This window comes from Epargyreus clarus, unplaced genomic scaffold, assembly GCF_041222505.1.
Source record: "Epargyreus clarus isolate Ecla_fem2 unplaced genomic scaffold, WU_Ecla_fem_2.2 ptg000036l, whole genome shotgun sequence".
NCBI lineage: Eukaryota > Metazoa > Arthropoda > Insecta > Lepidoptera > Hesperiidae > Epargyreus > Epargyreus clarus.
In genome coordinates, this window is record NW_027332241.1 from 413,298 (window position 1) to 435,946 (window position 22,649).

General features: G+C 39.4%; 3 protein-coding genes across 3 annotated transcripts in view; 2 read left to right on the top strand and 1 right to left on the bottom strand.

Moving 5' to 3' along the window:
• The window catches only part of LOC140757012 (fatty acyl-CoA reductase wat-like), a 34,175-nt gene extending 17,371 nt beyond the window's left edge, over positions 1-16,804 (top strand). The window contains exons 4-6 of the mRNA XM_073092567.1: positions 11,788-11,968; positions 13,561-13,794; positions 16,729-16,804. Coding sequence (XP_072948668.1) covers positions 11,788-11,968; positions 13,561-13,794; positions 16,729-16,804 — 491 coding nt within the window. The remainder of the gene's footprint in view (positions 1-11,787; positions 11,969-13,560; positions 13,795-16,728) is intronic.
• Positions 925-5,193, bottom strand: LOC140756804 (uncharacterized). Its single transcript, XM_073092341.1, has one exon. It carries the CDS (start codon positions 5,191-5,193, stop codon positions 925-927), a length of 4,269 nt encoding a protein of 1,422 aa, XP_072948442.1.
• Positions 16,805-17,398: 594 nt separating the features above from the next.
• On the top strand, positions 17,399-22,307 carry LOC140756806 (fatty acyl-CoA reductase wat-like). Its single transcript, XM_073092342.1, has 8 exons — positions 17,399-17,568; positions 18,060-18,150; positions 18,700-18,822; positions 19,573-19,697; positions 20,344-20,502; positions 20,814-20,923; positions 21,460-21,527; positions 22,074-22,307. Exons 1-8 carry the CDS (start codon positions 17,399-17,401, stop codon positions 22,305-22,307), a joined length of 1,080 nt encoding a protein of 359 aa, XP_072948443.1.
• Positions 22,308-22,649: the final 342 nt, after the last annotated feature.

Consider the following 22,649-nt stretch of genomic DNA (forward strand, 5'->3'; position numbering starts at 1 on the left):
AGTGGATACACACGATGGTGCTATCCTGCTCGCTCCCCGAAATGAAGCTTTGCGGAGGGTAGGCCGAAAAAGTTGGAAAGAGAGCTCGGAGTGGTACCTTTCAGTCGCAGCGGTGGTTCCGGCGGTTGCTCGTAGCCTCCTACGGGATCCTCTCGCTGGTCTGGCTGGTCCTCTTTGCACTGCAATCCACACACTGTGATCCAATACACCGCAATCCTGTGAGTAATCACTGCAATCCAGTTTCGCGGCGTTTGGCACTGTGAACTTTTTTGGCGGTAAATACAATTTGCGGGGGCGTTCAAGATACGCGTTATGCTTAGGCCGGAAAACTGGTTTTCTGAGCTACCCCAGAGCAATACCGTAAAGAGAGCCGCGCTTATTTAGGCCCATTTTCATGTCATTTTCACTTTGGCTGACCTAGTTTTTCCTCTTTATTTATTCATTTCCCAAAATTTACATATATGTGTTATACATTGTTGGAATCCTTATAATTAGCCCTATCTAGCTACATAAGTTACATTGTCATACCTAAATTAGTTACAAAGTTATTCGTGAAAATATTCCAAAAATGTACATCTTACGTCATTTTACATGTCAATATTCCTAATTATCTCGAAATTATCACAATTGATTCTTACTAATCTTATATCAATATGAAGCTAGAAACATATTCTAGGAGATAACATAAACTTTAAAAACATAAAACATGTATAAATCTCAAAATCTTAACCTACAATACTATTTTCATAAAAATACCTAAAAACTCTAATAAAATACAACGAATGCGACCGATAGCGCCATCTACCGTGTCTTATCCTTAAACTTAAAACTTACGTAATATAATTTTCTTATTAAACTTATATAAACATATTCAGTCAGACTTAAAACACAAGTTAATTACAATTATTCATAAAATATCGTTAGTCAGTCGCCGACATCCTCCCCCTCGTGCGTAGCACCAACTCCTGGCCCGGCGACTCCATGCTCGTGGCTCGACGTGACGACCGCCTCCCCGCAGTCTGGCTCGCTGGTCGATGCTCCACCGCCTGTGTCGTCGACCTTTTCGTCGTCGACGTCGACCTGTCGTGCTGGTACCAGCAGCACCAACTTGGAGCTGGGACGTCTCAACACGCCCCCCGTAGTGCGCACCTCCAATACCCTGGTGCGACCGTCGGGCCCAGGGAAGGTTCGGACCACCTCACCCCTCGGCCAGGCTCCTCGTGGCAGCGTGGAGTCCACTATTAGGACCGTGTCTCCACTCTGCAAATCTCTTGTGGCAGCTCTCGCGTCGACTCTTCTCGGGATCAGAGTTGGAAGATACTCTTTCACCCATCTGCTCCAGAAGTGGTCGGCTAGTCGCTGCGCAGTCCTCCATGTGCGCCGGCCAGTGAGGTCTTCGTCGGTGAATGTCCCCAATCTTGTGCCGCAGGATCTCCCAATTAAGAAGTGATTGGGAGTGAGGGCACCTTCTTCGTTGTCTTCGTCGGCTTCGATAAGAGGTCTTGAGTTCACCAGGTGTTCCGCCTCCAATAGCAGAGTGTGCAGGACTTCTTCTTTGGGATGCCTTTCCTTGAGGGTGACCGCCAAGGCCGTTTTGATGGAACGGACCAGGCGCTCCCATGCCCCGCCCATGTTCGGAGCCCCAGGTGGTATGAATTTCCACCTGATGCTCATCCGCTCGGCTGTGGTGATGAGGTCTTCTTTGTTGAGGCTGGCGAGGGCTTCTTGAAGTTCCTTGTTGGCCCCCACGAAGTTGGTGCCGTTGTCGCTGAAGATCGTCTTCGGCATCCCCCTTCTTGCTGCCATTCTTCGTAGCGCCAGGATCATGGAGTCCGTTGACAGAGATGCTGCCAGTTCTACGTGGACGGCTCTGGTTGTGAGGCACGTAAACAGAACGCCCCACCTCTTCTCACGACGCCGACCCACCGTGATGCTCATGGGCCCGAAGTAGTCCACGGCGGTGCATGTGAACGGCGGTTCCCCATGCCGTAACCGTTCCAGCGGGAGATTCCCCATCGGCTGGAGTCGTGGCGTGCCGCGGTACACCTTGCACCACTGACACCGATGAACCGTCGCCCTCACCGCAGACCGTAGTCCCAGGATCCAGTAGCGCTGCCTCAACTCGTTGATCACCGTCGCGTGGTTACCATGGTTAAATTCTTCATGGTAGTACGCGATGAGCAGTCTGGTGATGTGGTGCTTGCTGTCTAACACCACAGGTTTCTTATCTTGCCGAGTGTGTCTTGCCGCGTCGATTCTTCCTCGGAGTCGTAGTAATCCATCTTCCATGACGACATCCAATTTCTTAAGCCTGCTATTCTTCTCGAATGGCTTCATCTTCTTGACGCAGCGTACTTCATCTTGGAAGCTCTCTTCTTGGCTTCTTCGTAATAGGATCTTTTCGGCTTCTCTTATTTGGTCGGGTTCGAGGGGAATGAATCTTCTTTCTTGGGTGTTCTTGTTCACGGGCTTCATTGCTACCTTGGCTTTCTTCTTATTTCTTTTCCAGGTAGGATATTGACGCTCAGACTTGCGGGACACGTTCACTGCGTGTTTCTTCTTTCGGCACAGGTCGACGAACTGTAGTACCCTTGCGGTCGCTCTCACTAGTCGAGTCCAACTTGAGAACTTGACTGGGTTCGGAGTTGGATGCCGATCAACGGGCTTCGTTGCCCCCACAGTTGACCTCTCCTTCTCTTCTCCCGTGTGCTCCGCCTTGACAGTACGTGATTCCGGCCAATATTCCTCCTCTTGTGCTAGGAACGAAGGTCCATTGAACCATCTGTGTCCACTCCCGAAGTCCTTGGGCACGTCCCTCGTTGCGTCGTTACTATCAAGATTCTTTACCCGACTTTCATACACCTGCTTCAGTGCCGGATCCCTATCCAGTTTCTTCTCGATGTTCCTTAACCGGTTTTCCGCTTGCTTGTAATTGTCCGGCATTTTCCCTTCCTTATTTCTCCATAGCAAGTCGGTCTCGAAGCGCCCATTGTCCAATCTCTTTGTGGTTTCTTCCAAAATTGCCAGAGCCCTCTCTTCTATGTCTGTGGTCGGTCGACGTGGCTGGATCCCCAACGATTCCACGGCGAAATGTTCCTTGATGATCTTTTCCAAATCCTCTTCTTTAGAAAACACGTGCGCGCAGGTTACGAAGTTCACAGGTCTTGATGCTGCTCCATCGGACCCGTGTAGCACCCACCCTAGGTAGGTCAATGATGCTACGGGTTGACTTCTTTTCCCCTTGCGTGTGGCTCTGGAGACGATGAGCTCCCAATTGTCTTGTCCGATTAACAACTTGGGTGACTCTTCTTCATAATACAATTGTTTCGATATTGGCTTGAGATGAGCGCATTCTTCAATTCTTCTTATTTCCAACCTCTGAGGCGTCAGGTTGATGTCATCTATCGCGCGGGCCCCAGAGATGGTTCTCTTCTTGGTCTGGTGCATTCCCTTCAATCTGACGTTGACCTTCATTGAATCTTGCTTGGAGATGGTCTTCCCACCTACTGTCTCCAAGGTGAGTGCTTCCACGGGTCCTTTAAGGCCGATTTGTCTTGCAACCGCAGAGTCGAGAAGCGTGACAGTTGACCCCTCATCCAGTAACGCTAGGATCCGGGCAGCTCCCTTCGGTCCATATAGCTCAACAGGAACCATCTTCAAATATGCCTTCGCTGTCCTTGCAGTGTTCACCGGGAGCATGACGTTGTTCGCAATTTCTTTCTTCTCTTCGGGCTTCGGGTGATCCCATCGTTCTTCATGAAGCACGAAGTGATGCCACCGCTTACATGTCTTGCTCGGTGGACGCCGACATGTTTCCTTCCGATGTCGTCCTTGGAGACACTTGAAACACATCTTCGACTTGGTAGCGACGTCCCACCGTTCCTTCATTGGCAGCTGTAGAAATTTGCGACATTCGAAGAGGTGATGCTCGTACTGGCAATGTGGACAGGTCTTCTTTTCTTCTATTTGTTCGGACGTGGTGTTCGTGAATTGACGTCTGGGAGGCTGGCGCGGCTGCTGCGTAGTCTCCTGTGTCGCGTATGGTCCACACCGGTCCGCTTCCCTGTTGAGGAACTTCATTAAATGCACCAGGTCTGGATCTTGATCTTCTGCGTCGGCGGCGAAGTCGTACCACCGATACTGCAATACCGCCGGCATCTTGCTCACGATAATCCTTACCATTTCCGGTGAGTGTAGATACTGCGGTCTTCTTAGCCCCCGTATTGTCGCGACGGTGTTGTTCACTCGACTGGCGAACACGCAGATGTCGCGCGCATTTTCATTGATCCTAGGAAGATTCTTTACCTTTTCCAGTTCCATCAGGATCAGGGCTTCTGGTCTTCCAAACCTTCGACGAAGAGCTTCTATTACTTCTTCAGGAGGGCACTCTGAATATAATAGGCTCTTGATAGCCTCCCTTGCCGTGCCCTTAATTGACCGCCGCAGCCGCGCCATATTCTGTACATCCGTAAACAGCGGTGCGGTGTCCTCATATACCGTCCTGAAGGCGATCCACTCTTCGCTTCTTCCATCGAAGTCGGGTAATTCATGTACGTAGTTAGGTTGCGATGTATTCCTCGGCGCAACACTAATGGCCTTCATGATGGCCTCAGCCAATTCCTTGGTCCCGTTGCTTGAAGGTTCCGCTTGGTCTTCAGGCTTGACGATAGTGACTGGAGGTTGACCGGCTCGCCCCTCCCCGGACGCCCCCAGTCGGTGCCCCTCCCCGGACACCTCCCCCTGATGCCCCTCCCCGGACATCCTCTCCACCGTCGACTGCACCCATGTGTGGATGTTCGCGTTATGCAACCAGTCTTCATCCTCGACCTCGGACTCTTCATTCTCCACCTGGATCAGCTCCCACTGCGCCTTGGCGAGTTCTGCAGCTGCCTTTGCTTCTTCCAGCTGTCGGCGTGCCAATTCCAGCTTGGCTTCCATCTCCCGACGTCTCGTTGACTTCACCGACCGCGTTTTCCGGGTTCCAGCTGTTGCAGCAGTTGGAGCAGCTGGAACACCTGGAGCAGTTGCCAAGGTGCCTGAAGTGACTCTAGACTCATATGTTGTAAGCGTACCCTCAGTTGCGGTGCCCGATGTCCCCGAAGAGTCAGTTGTCCCCTGCGCGCTTTCCGTGGCGCGGGGCGCAGTCGACTGGTTCGGCGGCGAGGTTCCCCTCTGGCTCCGTGTGATTGGCATGGCGGCGTCAGTAACCCGACGATATGACGACTAGCACGATGATCCGGCTCGAAGGACCAGCTGTTGTCGCGGGGCGCTTTGTGTTCGGCGGTGTGGTGGTATGCCACGCCGCCACCTAACCTGCGACCGTATAGGGGTGCGGGCGTGATGTTGTACGGACGGCCTTCTTCCGTCCGGCGCCGGAAGCCCGCTCGTGGTGATAGTCGTCGCGTCGGGGAGTTGCGCCTGTCCCGTGCCGTAGAGAGGGTAGGTGCGGGGAAGGGGTGACGTGCAATAGAAACAATAATTGACGTGCAATAGAAACAAGAGTGTAGGCCAGCCAAAGCCTCTTCCCTATCCCGACCTAACCCCTACTTCCTCTTCTTAAACAGGAACGCTTCCTTCTTCAGATTTCTTCCTTCTTCCCAGGAGTCTTCTTCTTCCCCAGGAGTCTTCTTCTTCTTCAGGAGTCTTCTTCGTATTCTTCTCTGCTGAGACCATGCTTAGGCCGGAAAACTGGTTTTCTGAGCTACCCCAGAGCAATACCGTAAAGAGAGCCGCGCTTATTTAGGCCCATTTTCATGTCATTTTCACTTTGGCTGACCTAGTTTTTCCTCTTTATTTATTCATTTCCCAAAATTTACATATATGTGTTATACATTGTTGGAATCCTTATAATTAGCCCTATCTAGCTACATAAGTTACATTGTCATACCTAAATTAGTTACAAAGTTATTCGTGAAAATATTCCAAAAATGTACATCTTACGTCATTTTACATGTCAATATTCCTAATTATCTCGAAATTATCACAATTGATTCTTACTAATCTTATATCAATATGAAGCTAGAAACATATTCTAGGAGATAACATAAACTTTAAAAACATAAAACATGTATAAATCTCAAAATCTTAACCTACAATACTATTTTCATAAAAATACCTAAAAACTCTAATAAAATACAACGAATGCGACCGATAGCGCCATCTACCGTGTCTTATCCTTAAACTTAAAACTTACGTAATATAATTTTCTTATTAAACTTATATAAACATATTCAGTCAGACTTAAAACACAAGTTAATTACAATTATTCATAAAATATCGTTAGTCAGTCGCCGACAGATAGACACTTGATTTTTTTACAAACGATGAATAATGGTTGTCGCTATAACGAGAAATACTAAAAATTAATAAATAATTATAGTTAAAAAAACTAAAAAACACGCTTTTATGATAAAATCAACTAAAAAGTAGAAAATAATTTTCAATCTAAGAATCAATTAAGGAACAGTAAATAGTATAATTGTGGAAAAAGTGTGGGGTGCTCCATTTATCAGGTTCGAAAACCACCCTTTTAGTTGATTTTATCATAAAAGCGTGTTTTTTAGTTTTTTTAACTATAATTATTTTCATTCTAATGTCTAATCTACACAATCGTATAGGTCCCAATGACGCTCGAGTTTCTACACATTTAGCGTAGTGGGCTCCCCTACTATAATATTTTGGATATATTCAGGATAAGATTTGGCTTAACTTGCCTTCGTCGACAACCATTAACTATCCCACTGGTACACAGGGTTCTCAGAACGAGAAGTATTAGACCATAGTCTGCCACGCTTGCCAAGTACGTATTGGTCTACTTCACATAGGTACCATTAAGAACTTTTTTAAGATCTCTTGTCTTGTTAGTTAAAAAATGTTATTGGGCGTAACAATTATTTGATTACTAGCAGAACCCGCGGCTTCGCCCGCGTAAAACAATATTATATGACATACAAATAACTGTAATCGTAAATTTGTACCTAACAATTTTAACGATAAAGTAGCATTAATATTTAATTAAAAAAGCTTTTTTTTCGTCACTCTGTATCTAAATTGGTCAAGCTTTCTTCAGAAACATACACAAAAACTCCAATTAGTGGACTGTAATGAAACCTTCTTTAAAAATAAGTTTCATGTAGGATACTATAATTATTATTTACACTATTCCATAGGAACCGTCCATGTTATATGGAGCCTTACATACAGCGTTTCTTCCCACGGTCTCTGGCTGGGCGGTTAGAGCTCCCATTCTTGCCGCCCCCAACTCCTGAAGTCCCCCTTTAGTCTCGTACGACAGGCAGGGGATACTGTAGCCCTGTTCTAGCCCAAAATTTTAATCCAAGGTCTATGTATCTACCACATCACCATCACTAATCCACGCATACCCACCACAACCATACCCCACGGCAGGACAAAATGTTGGCACGCAGTGTGTCCAAAGTAGTTGCGATGTACCTAATCAGTATACCAAAATATAGGCTAAATTGAATAAACTTACGCACTATCATATATGAAATTTGCACCCCTTCAAAGTTGTCGTGTATTTATCTGAATAGACGTTATCTGAAATTTCACGTTTCTAACTTCGAACCTAAAAGATTCCCGTATGTATGTATACGATTAAGATGTATATAACACTTCTATTGCCTCCTTAGTAGAATTTCAAAAATATTCCTATGTACATGCATCAATAGATACTTTATCAGCAAATTTCTGAAAGATAATATTCAACACCAGCGGTCGGCAACCCGACACCCACGGGTGGTGTGTGGCCCGCGACTTTCCCTTGTGGCCCGCGGATCTGCGCGTTACTAATAATTGGCCAAGTGCAAGTCAAACCCGCACCTGGAGGGCGCCGTATAACCAAAATTTTCTTTTTTTTAAATTTCTAGTATTTAATATTGCAGCAGTCATTAAAGTATTTGAATTTGAATTTGAATTTGAAGTACACGTATTGTGAAAATTTGAACTGTCTACCTTTAACGGTTCAATAGTTAGTTGGAAAAATATCGAATAGCAGTTTGTGTTGTATGGACACCCCTTTTTGTTTTCAACTTTTTTACTTTTATTATTTGTTGTTATAGCGGCCACAGTTATGCATCCTCTGTAAGAATTTCAAATGTCTATCTATTACAGTTCCAGAGATAGAGCTCTGTGACACACGGACAGACGGACAGACAGCGAAGTCTTAGTAATAGGGTTCCGTTTTTATCCTTTAGGTACGGAACCTTAAAAAACCCCGTGTCCTGCACTTCAGCACGCGCAATACGGAATGTATTGCGCGTGCTGAAGTGCATGTTAAAATATATGTTACGTCGGCCCGTGGAATTTCGCCCTACACTAAACTTCTCTGCTTTTTCCTTCTATGTTCTTTTTTGAGACACGCCAAAGGAAGTAACTTCAATAACGGTTTTTAAAGAAACTTTCTTTACTAATAGTACCCTAATGGGGTTGATTGTTGAGTTGCTAAAAATGCTGAAACAGATGTGTAAACAGAAAGGCATAATGCATACACCCTTTTATAGCCATCTTAAGGGTTGATCTAAAAAAAACAGTGACTCAGATGCTTTATTAAGTCTAATGATAATTTTTCATAGTGGTTGCTTCCAAATGAATGGATTATAAAATAAAGTTCCAACCCCTATTTAACGACCTTAAGGGTTGATTTTAAAAAAATGGAAAAATAAGTGATATATTATTTACAACCAGAAAGCAAAATACCAATTTTCATAGACTTTGCTTCGAAATCTGCGGACTTCTAAACGAAGTTTCTACCCCTATTATACCCTCTTAAGGGTAGATTTTCCATAAATAGTGTTAAAAAAGTTCTATCATTCCCAACCAGAAAGCCAATTACCATTTTTTACAGTCCTTGGTTCCAAATTAACGGTTTTTAAAATAAAGGTCCATCCCCTATTAAACGTCCTTAAGGGTTAATTTTTCAAAAACAGTGAAATAGGTGTTCTGTTATTTTCAATCAGAAAGCAGAATATTAAATTACATAGAATTTGCTCTAAAATCTGCGAAATCCTAAACGGAGTTTCTACCCCTATTTTATCCTCTTAAGGGTAGATTTTCGATAAACGTTGTTAAAGAAGATCTATTATTCCGTACCAGAAAGCTAAATCCTATTTTAACAGTCCTTGTTTCCAAATAAACGGATTTTAAAATAAAATTCCATCCCCTATTAAACAACCTTAAGGGTTGATTTTCAAAAAACTGAAATAGGTGTCCTAGTATTTTGAATCAGAAAGCCAAATAACAATTTTCATAGTCTTTGCTTAAAAAGCCGTGGACTTCTAAACGAAGTTTCCACCCCTATTTTACCTTCTTAAGGGTAGATTTTCCATAAACGGTGTTGAAGAAGCTCAATTATTTTTAAACCAGAAAGCTAAATGCTATTTTTACAATCCTTGTTTCCAAATTAACGGATTTTATAATAAATTTATATTCCCTATTAATCGAACATAAGGGTTGATTTTCCAAAAACGGTAAAATAGGTGTTCTATTATTTTCAATCAGAAAGCTGAATACTAATTTTCATAGACTTTGTTTCAAAATGTGCGGACTTCCCAACAAACTTTCAACCCCTGTTTAACCCACGTTAGGGTTGATTTTCCAAAGACGGTAGAATTAAAGTTCCACTATATCTAACCAGTAAGGCAATGACTAACTTTCGTAGTGCTGGCTTTCAAATTGGCAATTTTTTTAAATAAGCTGTCAATCCTTATTTTACCAACTTAAGGGTTGATTTTCCAAAAATGATGAAATAGGTGTTTAATTATTTTCTATCGAAAACCCAAATACCGATTTTCATACAGTTTACATCAAGACTGGGGGACTTTCATACAAACACAACCCTTATTGAACCCATGTAAGGGTTGATTTTCCAAAAACGGTAGAATTAAAGTTCCACTATATCTAATCAGTAAAGCAATGACTAACTTTCGTAGTGCTGGCTTTCAAATTGGCAAATTTTAAAATAAGCTATCAACCCTATTTTACCAACTTAAGGGTTGATTTTCCAAAAACGATGAAATAGGTGATTAATTATTTTCTATCGTAAACACAAATGCCGATTTTCGTACATTTAACATTAAAACTGGGGGACTTTCATACAAACACAACCCTTATTGAACCCATATAAGGGTTGATTTTCCAAAAACGGTAGAATTAAAGTTCCACTATATCAAATCAGTAAAGCAATGACTAACTTTCATAGTGCTAGCTTTCAAATTGGCAAATTTTAAAATGAGCTGTCAACCCTTATTTTACCAACTTAAGGGTTGATTTTCCAAAAATGGTGAAATAGATATTTAATTATTTTTAATCGAAAACCCAAATACCGATTTTCATAGAGTTTACATCAAAACTGGGGGTATTCCATACAAACTTACAACCCTTATTTTACCCACATAGGGGTTGATTTTCCAAAAACGATAGAACTAAAGTTCTATTATATCTAACCAGTAAAGCAATGGCTAACTTTTATAGTGCTGGCTTCCAAAATGGAAAAATTTAAAAAAAGCTGTCAACCCCTATTTAACCACCTTTAGGGTTGATTTTGGAAAATCCCTTAGATTAGATTTTTATAACGTTAAATCAGAAAGCTAAATACCAATTTTCATCCAGTTTGCTTTAAAACTGACGGACTTTCATACTAACTTTCAACCCCCATTTAACCCCCTTAACGGTGGAATATCAAAAAATCCGTTCTTAGTGCGCATCTACATTATAAAATGAAGCTATGTTTAAACTTTCATGATTGTAGCTTCAGCAGTTTAGTCAAAACCTTGATTAATACGTTTTGAACGTGAGTATCTTTTCGCTTTTATATATATAGATTTCATTAAACTGTTAACAGATGTAAGAAAAAGTATAAACATAAGGAGTAGAATTATCATAAAGCAAAAAAAAACAATTTATTTATTAACCAAGAGCGTAAATTTAAAATGCAGATATCTAACTTCCAAAGCGATGAAGTTTCATATAATTTTTCAAAACCCCTAAGGGGTGGAATTTTCAAAATTCGATTTTTAGTGCCCTACACACTTTATTTACGTAGATTCAGTGACTTGTGCTGTGTGTTGAACTTTGGGTCACCTACTCATACTCAATACTCACGTACTCATATAGATTAGATTCAACATAAACTAGAGGCATCGCATTACTTTTGAAGGTGGTGAAAGCCTTTGTGGTTCGACTCCGGCGGCACCTCCGCCTCACTTATTTCTGCCTAATAACAGCAGTGTTAAGCGTTGTGTTGTGTTCCGTTTTGAAGGGTGTGGTAAGGGAGACAGACTTTTCCAAGTCGTTCTAACTTAGTCCTCAAGGTTAGCAGCGCATCTGCAGCCAACCTAAGATAGGAATATCTAATCCTATCTGGGGTTGATTACAGATGTCCATGGGCGGCAGTAGGCACTTACCATCAGGTGGACTGCAGCATGCTCGTCTGCTACTCCCATATTAAAAAAAAAACTTAAAAAGTGAGTGAAAAACTATATAATATATTTACATCTATATTCTATATTTACATCCTTACTCTGACAGATCAAACCGATTGAACCCTTACCATCCATTTTTGTAAAAACGTAATTGTTTTGGTATTTGTTTGCGTATTTGCCCATACATTTCCAATCAGCGCCCCTAGCGGATTGTATCAGAACTGATACAATCGTACGTAATAATAAACAAAAACAAAAAGTCATTTTTGTCAAAACGTAAAAACTCGTACTAAGAGTACAGGTCAGAGAGTACAGAGACCTATTATATAACAATTTTTATTTCCAGGCCATCAGTTCCTTACAGTAAGCACTCGAGCTAGGGAATTCGCATCTCCCAAAACAATATGGTATGGCTTCACCATCTTGACGAAACACAAGTTTGTCTACATAATATTGAACTGGTTGCTGCATTATATTCCTGCGAGCATCGTTGACAGCGCTCTCTATATCACGGGGAAGAAACTAAGGTACTGTTCCTTCAGTAACTCGTCAAAAGATGGCGCCACATGTCTCCTGAATCACGCTTTTGAAGTTTTCTAATCAACTCCCATATAATTGTACAATAATATGTACAAGATACGATCTGATGTTATTGGAGCAATGCCGCAGGCCAGGTGATCGCCTGGCTTAGCAATAGTTCTCCCTATGCCAAAGTAGCAGAGACCAGGTCACTTGTGGATATTTATTATCAAAGTTAATGCTAAACCGGAACATAGATAAATGTGTGTATAAGACTGTTAAGTCTAAGAAGTTTTTATATCGAGCATTGTGTGAAGTAATGTTTTAAATCAATTTAAGTATGTTGAATAACAAAAATTTCAAGATTATCTGAAGTATATGGTATCTAATTAGGTCTCTGTTCTTATTTCCGTGAACGACATCTACGCTTATCTTAATATTGAACTTGGTTTCCATTTTCACGTGGTTGCTTTTGTTGAGATTTCAACACAACACGTATCCATCTCTAATAGACTAACGGTCTTATTCATAAAAAGTTATAGCACACTTATAACGTTGCTATAGTACGATTGTCAAAAAGTGTTATTCGTAACGCATTTTAGGCACTAAACCGTTCTATAAGCCTTCTATAACTTATAGAGGCCAGAACCCTACTATAACAGTGCTATAAGACAAAGATGGCCGACTCTCAACAGCTGATTAGTGATTACTAACCTAATTTGACACTACGTTTTGAATAAATTATGGCAATGTCCATTTTGTATACAAACGTGAAATAATTTATTTTAATATCCGATAAATAACATTATTATATCACTATTTTAAATTACAATGTAAATTTTACAAAGCTTAGATATTATTAAAAATCTAGAAAACCGTCCACTTCGAAGAACATTGCACCAAAGAGTGATCCGTTTTCATTATACGACGAAGACTATAGGAAGCGTTATCGCTTTAATAAATCGACAGTAAATTTTATAATTGGTCTCGTACGTAATGATCGTAAATTAGATCGCAGAGGTCCTGGTACACCTTTTGAAATACAGGGTTTACTGCCATAAGATATTGCGAATGTTTACAAAACGAAACTTAATTGAATTTAACTTTATATAATTAAATCAATATTATATAAAACATTAATATCCAACCAATTTTACCACTCCTCTATCTTTTAACAACTTTTGCTTCACATCCCATTTTAACAAATTAAATATTTTTAAATTCGCGGTATTTACAATTACAATGACACTGACATGTTATTTGGTTTTATCGACAACGCATTGACAAGAATGTCAAGACAGAATATTTTTTAGTACGAAATAATGTCATTTAATGATGTTTATCTATGGATATTTGTCAATTTGTTCGCCAACTTCACTATAATGGCAACATTTTCATTTATAGTTGACTTTAGCGACACATTAGTTATAGAAGGTTTATGGAACGTTTATGAATAAGCAATTTTATAGAACGTTTTATAAGCTTATTGAACACTTTAACTAATGAGTGCTTAAAACCTTCTATAAGCATTTTTTATGAATAAGACCGTAACAATATTGTTTTGTTAAACGAAAACTTAACATATATTTTTCGTTTTCAGGTTGTTGAAAATTTACAAAAAAGCTAACAATCTGGGACTAGTGTTGTCTTACTTTGGGTTGAACGAATGGTTATTTGAGGATAATAACACCCTGAGTTTATACAACAGCCTCTCAACCACCGACAAAGTCTTATTCAACTGTGACATGAGCCTCGTAGACAACACAGAGTTGATTGTTATGTGGATCCTAGGCATTCGGCGATATATCATAAAAGATAATCTGAACAACACCGAGTATGGCAGAAAGAAGCAATTTGTGTTAATGATTGCACATTACATTTTTATGACTTTATATTTATATTTGATATACAAATTAATTTGTTTTGTGTTTTCGATAATTGGATTCTTCTAAGATGTTATTAAAATAAAAATAAAAGGGGATTGTAAATAAATAAATATAGAGTTGATTGTTATGTGGATCCTAGGCCTTCGGCGATATATTGTGAAAGATGATCTGAAGAACACCGAGTATGGCAGAAAGAAGCAATTATTGTTTAGGATTGCACATTATATTTTTGTGACTTTATATTTATATTTGATATTTAAATTAATGTGTTTTGTGTTTTCGGTAATTGGATTTTTCTAGGATGTTAATAGAATAAAAATAAAAAGGGATTGTAAATAAATATATATTAAACGTTTATTTTTCCATTGTGTTGTCATTTAAACTGGAATAGACAACTGTGGCCGCGTCTACGAAGGGAAAATCGTTAATTCACATGATTCTGATAAGGACGAAAGTATTAAAATCGTTTTTTGTCATCGGTTATTGCTAGTTGTTCTAAATTTTGAATTCATCTGATCTTTCAAAATTAATAAACAGCGCCTTCAAGGATTTCGCTACATATCCAGATGCATACACTTTTATCTACAGGTCAAGCTAGTAAAAGCTTGATAAATATTTGTAGTTTAAAACTAAAAACCAAGCTAAAATCTTCATGTCTCATATATCTTTAACTCCGTCCAAAGGTTGTCTGGAAGAAATCGCTCATTAGCGATAAGACCGCCTTTTTGTATACCGTCTCTAATATTTTTAATGGCTTTCTTGTATTGTGGTGTGCACATAAAGAGTATTTGATGTTGTTGTTGTTGTTGTACTAATAATATCAAAATAAATGCATGAACGAACCGCAAACAACCCTATAGTCAATAGTGACAATAAATGATCGAGTGTAGTAGTAATTTTGTAATTTTAATTTCTATTTAAATTCCATAATTATTTAGCTATAAACGTAATGTTATATAAACGTAATTTACGTGTACTAATTAAATTCTATATGTTTTAACAATTTGAAGAGCATTTTCATTTTTTCTATGTGATTTGATGAATTATCTGGGGGCCCGGTAGTGCCCCCCAAGTCGAGCCTACAGGTATATTCGGCTTCTGGGGTTTATATTACAAGTGCCGCCCGCCTTTAATTTATTTTGCCACTAAGTGGCCCTTGTCGGTTGCCGACCGCTGATTTAAGGCATATATATATATATTATTATTATAGTGTTAGTCTATATAAGTGATTTTTAACACGCTTTTATTAGCTTGGGTTGTATGTATGTATGTATATACGTAACAGAGTAACGGAATCTTTGAACCCGATTTCTATCCACTTTGAACGTTCAGTTTAATTCAAAATTTTGACAAATTATCAAAAACCAATGACAATAGACGGTTTTAATAATTTTGTACCATTGTCCTTATCAACATCCTCAGGATTAACGATTTTCGAGGCGAGATTGTTCAAGCGCCTTAGAGAAAGTTCATCCCAAAGTTACTAGATTGATTTTTAGTTTTGAAAACTAATAATGTTATTTTTCTATAACTCAAATATACTGAAACATATCTATAATGCAATCTTGTATGATTGTATGATTTTTAGGATTCAGTACTCAAAGGGCAAAACGTAATACTAAAAATTAATAAAATAAATAAATTTCAAAAAACTAAAAAACACGCTTTTATGATAAAATCCAAAAACGGTAAAATAGGCACCTTAGCATTATCCGGGTTGGAGAGTTGAAGGTCGAATATTTCATCATATCATGTTATTCTAGACACTCAAAGTTCATTTTCAATTTCATATGAATTGGGTGAGCAGATCATGATTATGATCATCAGAAGTTATCATAAAATATGTAAAAACAGGGATAGTGATGATGAATCCCACTCCATAACTCAAAGTTCTAATCATCAGACCATACCCATGTCAAGGTAGGAAACTACCGCAATGAACAAAAACAAAATAAAATTGGTTAAGAAATACTCCAATAACTTGAATAAATTTAAAAGAAATCGGGTTTTTCCAATTATCCGGGAAAACTGGCAAAAAAATTCAAATTTCAAAAAATGGGACCCCCTGTGAAACTAGCCGCACAATGGTGTTTGAATTATGTCGATCCGTAGCGGCTTCGCGAAAATATCGCTGAACGTACATAACCAGTTATTTGGGAAGTCGGTTAAAAATTCACTTAAAATTTAATAATAATAAGTTGATAATGTGATAGTAGCTTCACCGAGAACGCTAAAACGGCTTCGGTCTATGGTATAAAATAATGACGACATTTGACTTTATAATTAACATTGAATAGTGCATAAGTTTAGGTCAACTAATTGCCTACGACATTCGCAAATGCCTTAGACAAAGAATATAGACAACGTTGGAGTCTTTGAAGGTGCTAGAATCCTGAGGTTCAACCCCGGACACACCAGCGCCAGACTTATTCCTTGTTTATAACAGCAATGCAAAGCTGCTATGTACCGCTTTGAAGGGTGTGGGCAACATACATTTCCGAGGCATTCCAGCTTAATCTTCAGAGATGGGCCAATCTGTAGTCGACTTCAGGTAGGATTGTTAGGAATCTAATCTAATCTAAGATATGCATGGGCGGCAGTAGCCACCATTAGACGGACTGTACGGTCGCCTGCTTCTCCTATACTGTAAAAAAACCTACGGGTCTACGAACCACGTGGAATCCGGGATTAAAAATGCCCAACTCCGCAAATACCGGGATTGTAATTTTTTACGGGATTGCATTCCTTACAAGTTTATCGGTCTCCTTTTGGTCTCAGCTCAATGTTGTAATAAAACAGTAAATAAAAACATTTTGACATGTGAATTTGAATAAATTTGCACAAATCTATATAAAATTCAATCTATTTGTACTACGGTGCAGACATTGCCAGGCGACCAGGAAATTAGGTCACATTATATGTACTAACAGATCTAATTTAGTGAAGGAAAACCACTAATTTCTAACAGTATAACAGCTTGAAGCAATTTTGGCGACTTTTTGTAGACTTCACAACGGTAAGAATTTCTTTGTTGAAGGTTTTGAAGACTCGCTTGATGAATTCACTGTTTAATTAAGCAAGTGATAATTAATTTCTAATGCGCACATAACTCTGAAAAATCAGAGATGTATGCCCGAGTTTTTATTTATAATATAGAGTAGCAGACGAGCACGCAGTCCACCTGATGGTAAGTGGCTACTGCCGCCCATGGACATCTGTAATCGACCCCAGATAGGATTAGATATTCGTACTGGAGGTCAGCCACAGATGCGCCGCTACCCCTGAGGACTAAACTGGAACGCCTCGGAAAAGTATGTCTCCCTTACCATACCCTTAAGACCAGAACACAGCAGCGCTTAACTCTGCTGTTATAAGGCAGAAATAGGTGTGGCGGTCGTGCCGCTGGAGTCGAACCACAAAAGGTTCTACCATCTTCATACCTCCTTATACACCTTTAAACCTCTGACCCCTTTATGAAGAAGCCGAGTTTCTTAACTACAAAGTTATCATAGTTTATCAAAAAATATATGCAATTACCAACCCTTACCATAGATGGATCCAGCTCTAGCAGTGGAGACAGCATTCAAAGCGAAGCACAGGAACATAGAAGAAGCGCTTCTGCGCGGCGACTCTGACGTGGCAAAGCTGTACGATGACGCGACAATATTTATAACGGGGGGCTCCGGGTTCCTGGGGAAGCAACTCATCGAGAAACTCATCAGGTACGTTTAGTTTCTACTTTATTTGGTCAGTGTTGGATTTTTTGGAAATTTGATATTTTTTCTATTTTGGGGGCCCTTTCTTGTGGACTCTTAGCCTTTTTAACACGCTTTTATTAGCTTGGGTTGTATGTTTGTATGTATGTATGAAGGTATGTATGTAAGTAACAAGTAACGGAATCATTGAACCCGATTTCTATATCCACTTTGAACGTTCAGTTTAATTCGAAATTTTGAAGAATTATCAAAAACCGATGGCAATACACAATTTTAATAAGTTTGTACCATTGTCCTTATTAACATGTCATCCTCAGGATTAACGATTTTCGAAGCGAGATTGTTCGATCGCCTTAGCGAAAGTTATCGCAAGTTTGCAAATAATTATTGCTTTTTAGTTTCAATAACTGTTATAGCGTGATTTTTAGTTCAGAAAATAATTTAATTTATAACACCAGTTATTAATTAAATCGTATAATCATAAAAAATGTTGACAGATCTTGTAATGTTAGAAAAATTTACGTTTTGCTTCGACCGAAGAAAGGGAAGCCGGCGCAAGTGAGACTGCACGAAATCCTATCTGACCCAGTGAGTACAGCTGTATAAAACGTATAACAAAAGTCTCGCACAGCTCTTCTACTGCAAAAAGTTGCAAAATGCAAGTTTACAGTACAATCTATTATATTTTAAAACAAATTACAACTTTTTTTAAATTACGTAAATGCCTTTATTACATAACACAAGAATAATAAAAATATAATAATAAGTAAAGTAAAGTTCACTAAAAGTAATAAATAATAATAAGTTATACTTATAAAATAAAATTGTCCCACACTCCTCCTCCTCCTACTTGTGGCACAGTTCCCAGAAAGATGGCAGCGTTACCTCGCTGTATAGTAAGGCTAATTTTTTGGGCAAAATAGCTACCAGCCTTCTGGTCATCCGAAGCGAAGATAAGGCTGTGGGACATCTACTTCATTAATTACAACTTGGTTGCAGTGGTAGCAATGCTCTTGATCTCGTCGGCCAATACTATTCAATGTTACAGATGTCCAGTGGCCATTTATACCAAATTTCCTGAACGCTTGTTCAGCACATCTTTTCTATATCACAAGCTCATTTGAGACGTGTTTCCAGGTATACGATCCTATGAAAAAATTGTACCCAAATTTCACGGACAAAATAATCCCAATAGATGGAGATGTTAGAGAGCTCAAGATGGGTCTGAGTGAAGATGACTGGAAGACTATCACTGAGGAGGTAATGTGTTCTTTTATAATAGTACTCGGTGCGCGGCACGTCTCAGTTAGTAGCTTAGTCAAGGTTGGTAGTTGATGAAAACGGTGCAACTACATATTGACTATCGTTGAACAATAGTTGCACAGGCGATTGTGTTGTCGTCAACAGTTGGTCTCAGCATTTACACCAGACCCGGAGACATTCGAGAACTAATGTGTATGCAGGAGGGCCGGATATTGTCGTCAACAGTTCACATTTTATTATAAAGCATTAAAATAATAAGTCTTTAATTTGATCTGCAATGAGAGAGGGTATGTGAAGTGGGGATGACATCATGGCGGCGCTCGAGTGAACAGAGAGGAGCGTTCTGGTCGTGGACTTCAATGAGTGCTGACGTTAATCGCAGCTATGACTGTTATTCTTTAAACTCATAGTCTGTTCCTAAAATACTTATAACTGTTATATTGTGTAGTGTGATTCTATAAATATAAATCTGTATCTACCCATCAACTGAGTCTTGATATTTTTTATAATTTATTTATGTATTTATTTATTTTATTAAGTTCACCTACAGTTGTAACATTTAAGAAATAATAATAAAGGAGCTTATGATGTACATTTACTTCTGGCCTTGTAGGATATGCTAATTTGAGACTAAATTATTCTAATTTATTACATTACATTATATTACGTTGCATAACATTACATTATATCACATTACATACCTACATTACACTTTATCACACAAATCGTGCGTTATGTTTCATGCAGGTCAATGTAATATTCCACATGGCGGCAACAGTAAACTTCCAAGAAGACGTACGTACTGCGACCATCACGAATGTACGAGGGACCAGGGAAATGATGCTCTTGGCCAGGGCTTGTCGCCAGCTTAAGTAAGTGGAATAATTCAGTTCTATCACACATTTACAAAATTACAACTTAAGTATACTTATAGAAATATTTGTTATGACTTAACCACCTACTTCATAAAAACTTATTTTTTCCACACTCCGCCCTCAAGGGGTTAATAAATGAAAGCCTCTAAAAATCCACTGGTTTTGAAACAAGGACTTTGAAAATTATGACTTTGAAATAATATGTCACATGTTTTATAGTTTTTTTAAAATCAACCTCTTCGGGGGTAAACTAAGGAATTATAGTTTTTTAATTCGCCGATATTGAAGCCAAGCCATTTATAATAGTTGAATCATTAATGAACGTGGCTTTTTGGTGAGAAATAATCTAGATAGATTTCATTTTGGAAAGAATTTCAAGTGATTATAAAAATTATCATCATGTCGCATTGTCATATATTAAAAAATAAGTAGCAAAAGTATTTAAAAACGATCTAATGTCTAACTGCGCTCGTGATCACTTCACTCTTATCGCTAAGGACTAAGTTGAAACTCCTCAGATAAGGTTGTACCCCTTACCACACAGATCAGAACATGTTATTAAACAACAATAAGTGAATCGACGGTTCCTCTGGATCGATCCATAAAGGGATCTACCTTCTTCAAATAACGTTAATGTTAACAGATCAATGGTGCATGTGTCCACTGCATACTCTCATGCTACTAAACATCGTATCAATAAGGCAGTGCGTGAAGATTTCTACGAGGCTCCGATAGCGCCTGAGGATATGATTACGTTGGCGGAGAATAATGAGATTGACTACCTTAATGACATTTTAAAAAAGTGAGTTTCGTCAACCTATTACTGTCCTACTGCTAGGCATAGGTCTCCTTAGGTCATAGCCCACCACACTGGCCAAGTGCATATTAGTAGATTTCACATATCATTGGGATCGATTGGGATGGCAGGTTTTCTCACGGTGTTTTCCTTCATCGTTAAAGAATGTAATAATTAAGTACTAATATGCTCATAACTTTAACAAATTGAGGTGCGTGATCCCGATCAACAAATCACAAAAATATATTTGGAATACCAAAAATAAGCTCTTAAATGGTATCAAAAATTATTAAAATTTGCCTAATATTTGTTGACAGTCGTGGGTCAGAGTGGCCAAACACGTACACATTCACGAAGGCGGTGGCGGAGGAGACGGTGAGGACGATGGCAGCTGACCTGCCCGTGTGCGTCGTCAGACCAGCTATAGGTAAGTTTTGGGACTGGAAGTTTATTATAATACTTATTCTATTTTTATATTTTTGGAATATTCAGTCTTGCTCTAAGCCCGCGTTTCCCAACCTGTGGTCCGCGGACCCCTGGGGTTCCGCGAGTATATGTATGGGGGTCCGCGGTGTCATCTCTGGACCATACATAAATCACTCATTAAATGCAAAACGGCCGCTTTACTGCTTTTTTCAACCACATACATTGTTTTTTTTGTATCTGTAATAACTCAAATAAATACCTAATCCGCTTTTTTCTGTTTATTTTATTAAGGGGGTCCGTGAAAACTGTGCTTGATTTCCTAAGGGTCCGTGGACTGAAAAAGGCTGGGAAACACTGCTCTAAGCAATGAAATTATTTCATCTGAATTTTACAATGTCTCTTGTGAAGAAAGTGTGATAAATTATTATATAAAGATGCTCGTATATTGTTGTAAATGTCGATGATTATGGAAGAATATTTTGTATTTTTGGAATTCCTTCTGAGCGTTTTAACAGTATCTTCCAAATATTGTTTTAGTAATTGGAGCATACCGGGAGCCATCTCCAGGATGGGTTGACTCCAACCAGGTCCTAGGAGCTAGCGGGGTACGTGGAACTATTTTTACAAAATACTAGAGACACAAAGAGCTTACCAAGTTAGACACTTCTACGAAGCGCTTAATCTTAGACCTGAGGGGTAACAACATATCTATTGTTCAGGTATCGGGGAGACTCTAATCACATCTCAGATTCTTGTGCGCTACTGACAGTATCTGTGAATCTGAGATGTGCTACTGACAATAGTGTAGGTGAAAACAATAAAAATACCGATGAGTGGTGCGCTGCTCCCTTCGGCGACCGGTCGTCCTTGATGCACACACACTCGCGACTCCCGAATAGGTCCCCAGGACCTCCGTGATAAACTATATAATACAATATACGTCCCGTGACGAAATCCGAATGCCGACTGTATGTATTATGTGTATAACACACAGAAACTTCAACATTTTAAAATTGTGAATTTACTTTTTATACTCATTATTTCGACCAGTTCTAAATACTGAACAATTAGATTAAAAAAAAGAAGTTACATCACCACGGTGGCTACCTAATCTTAAGCAGCTATGTAACTATATCTTTGGTTTCTGACAGCTCGTACTCGGCTCTATTCTGGGCATGATCCACGTAATTCGGGGCGATACGAACAATCGAATGGACTTCATTCCAGTGGACGTTGTCACCAACGTACTGGTGGCCGCTGGCTGGGACACGGCGCGGACACACGGACATTCAGGCAGACAAACGAAGATCTACAATGTGACCAGTAATAGAAATCATTTTACAATGGGTAAGGAATATTTTGATTATACTCAGTACAAGATTTGATTTAACTTGTCTTCGTCGACAAACCTTTACTGTGCCACTGCTGGACAGGGGTCTTAGAACGAGAAGTATTAGGTCAGAGTCTCCCGTGCTTGCCAACTGTGCATTCTACAAGTACCGTGTCACAACAATCACCAGCGACATTTACACTCATTGGATCCTTAAAGTTCAGTCCTACCACTATTGAAAATTATTTGAAACACCTAGATATAAAGAAAGGCTCTGGACCTGATGGTCTGCCTCCGGTTTTCCTTAAAAAATGTAGCAAAACTCTAGCTCTCCCACTATTTATTATTTTTGAACTCTCATTAAGGACAGGCCATATGCCCTTGATATGGAAACAAT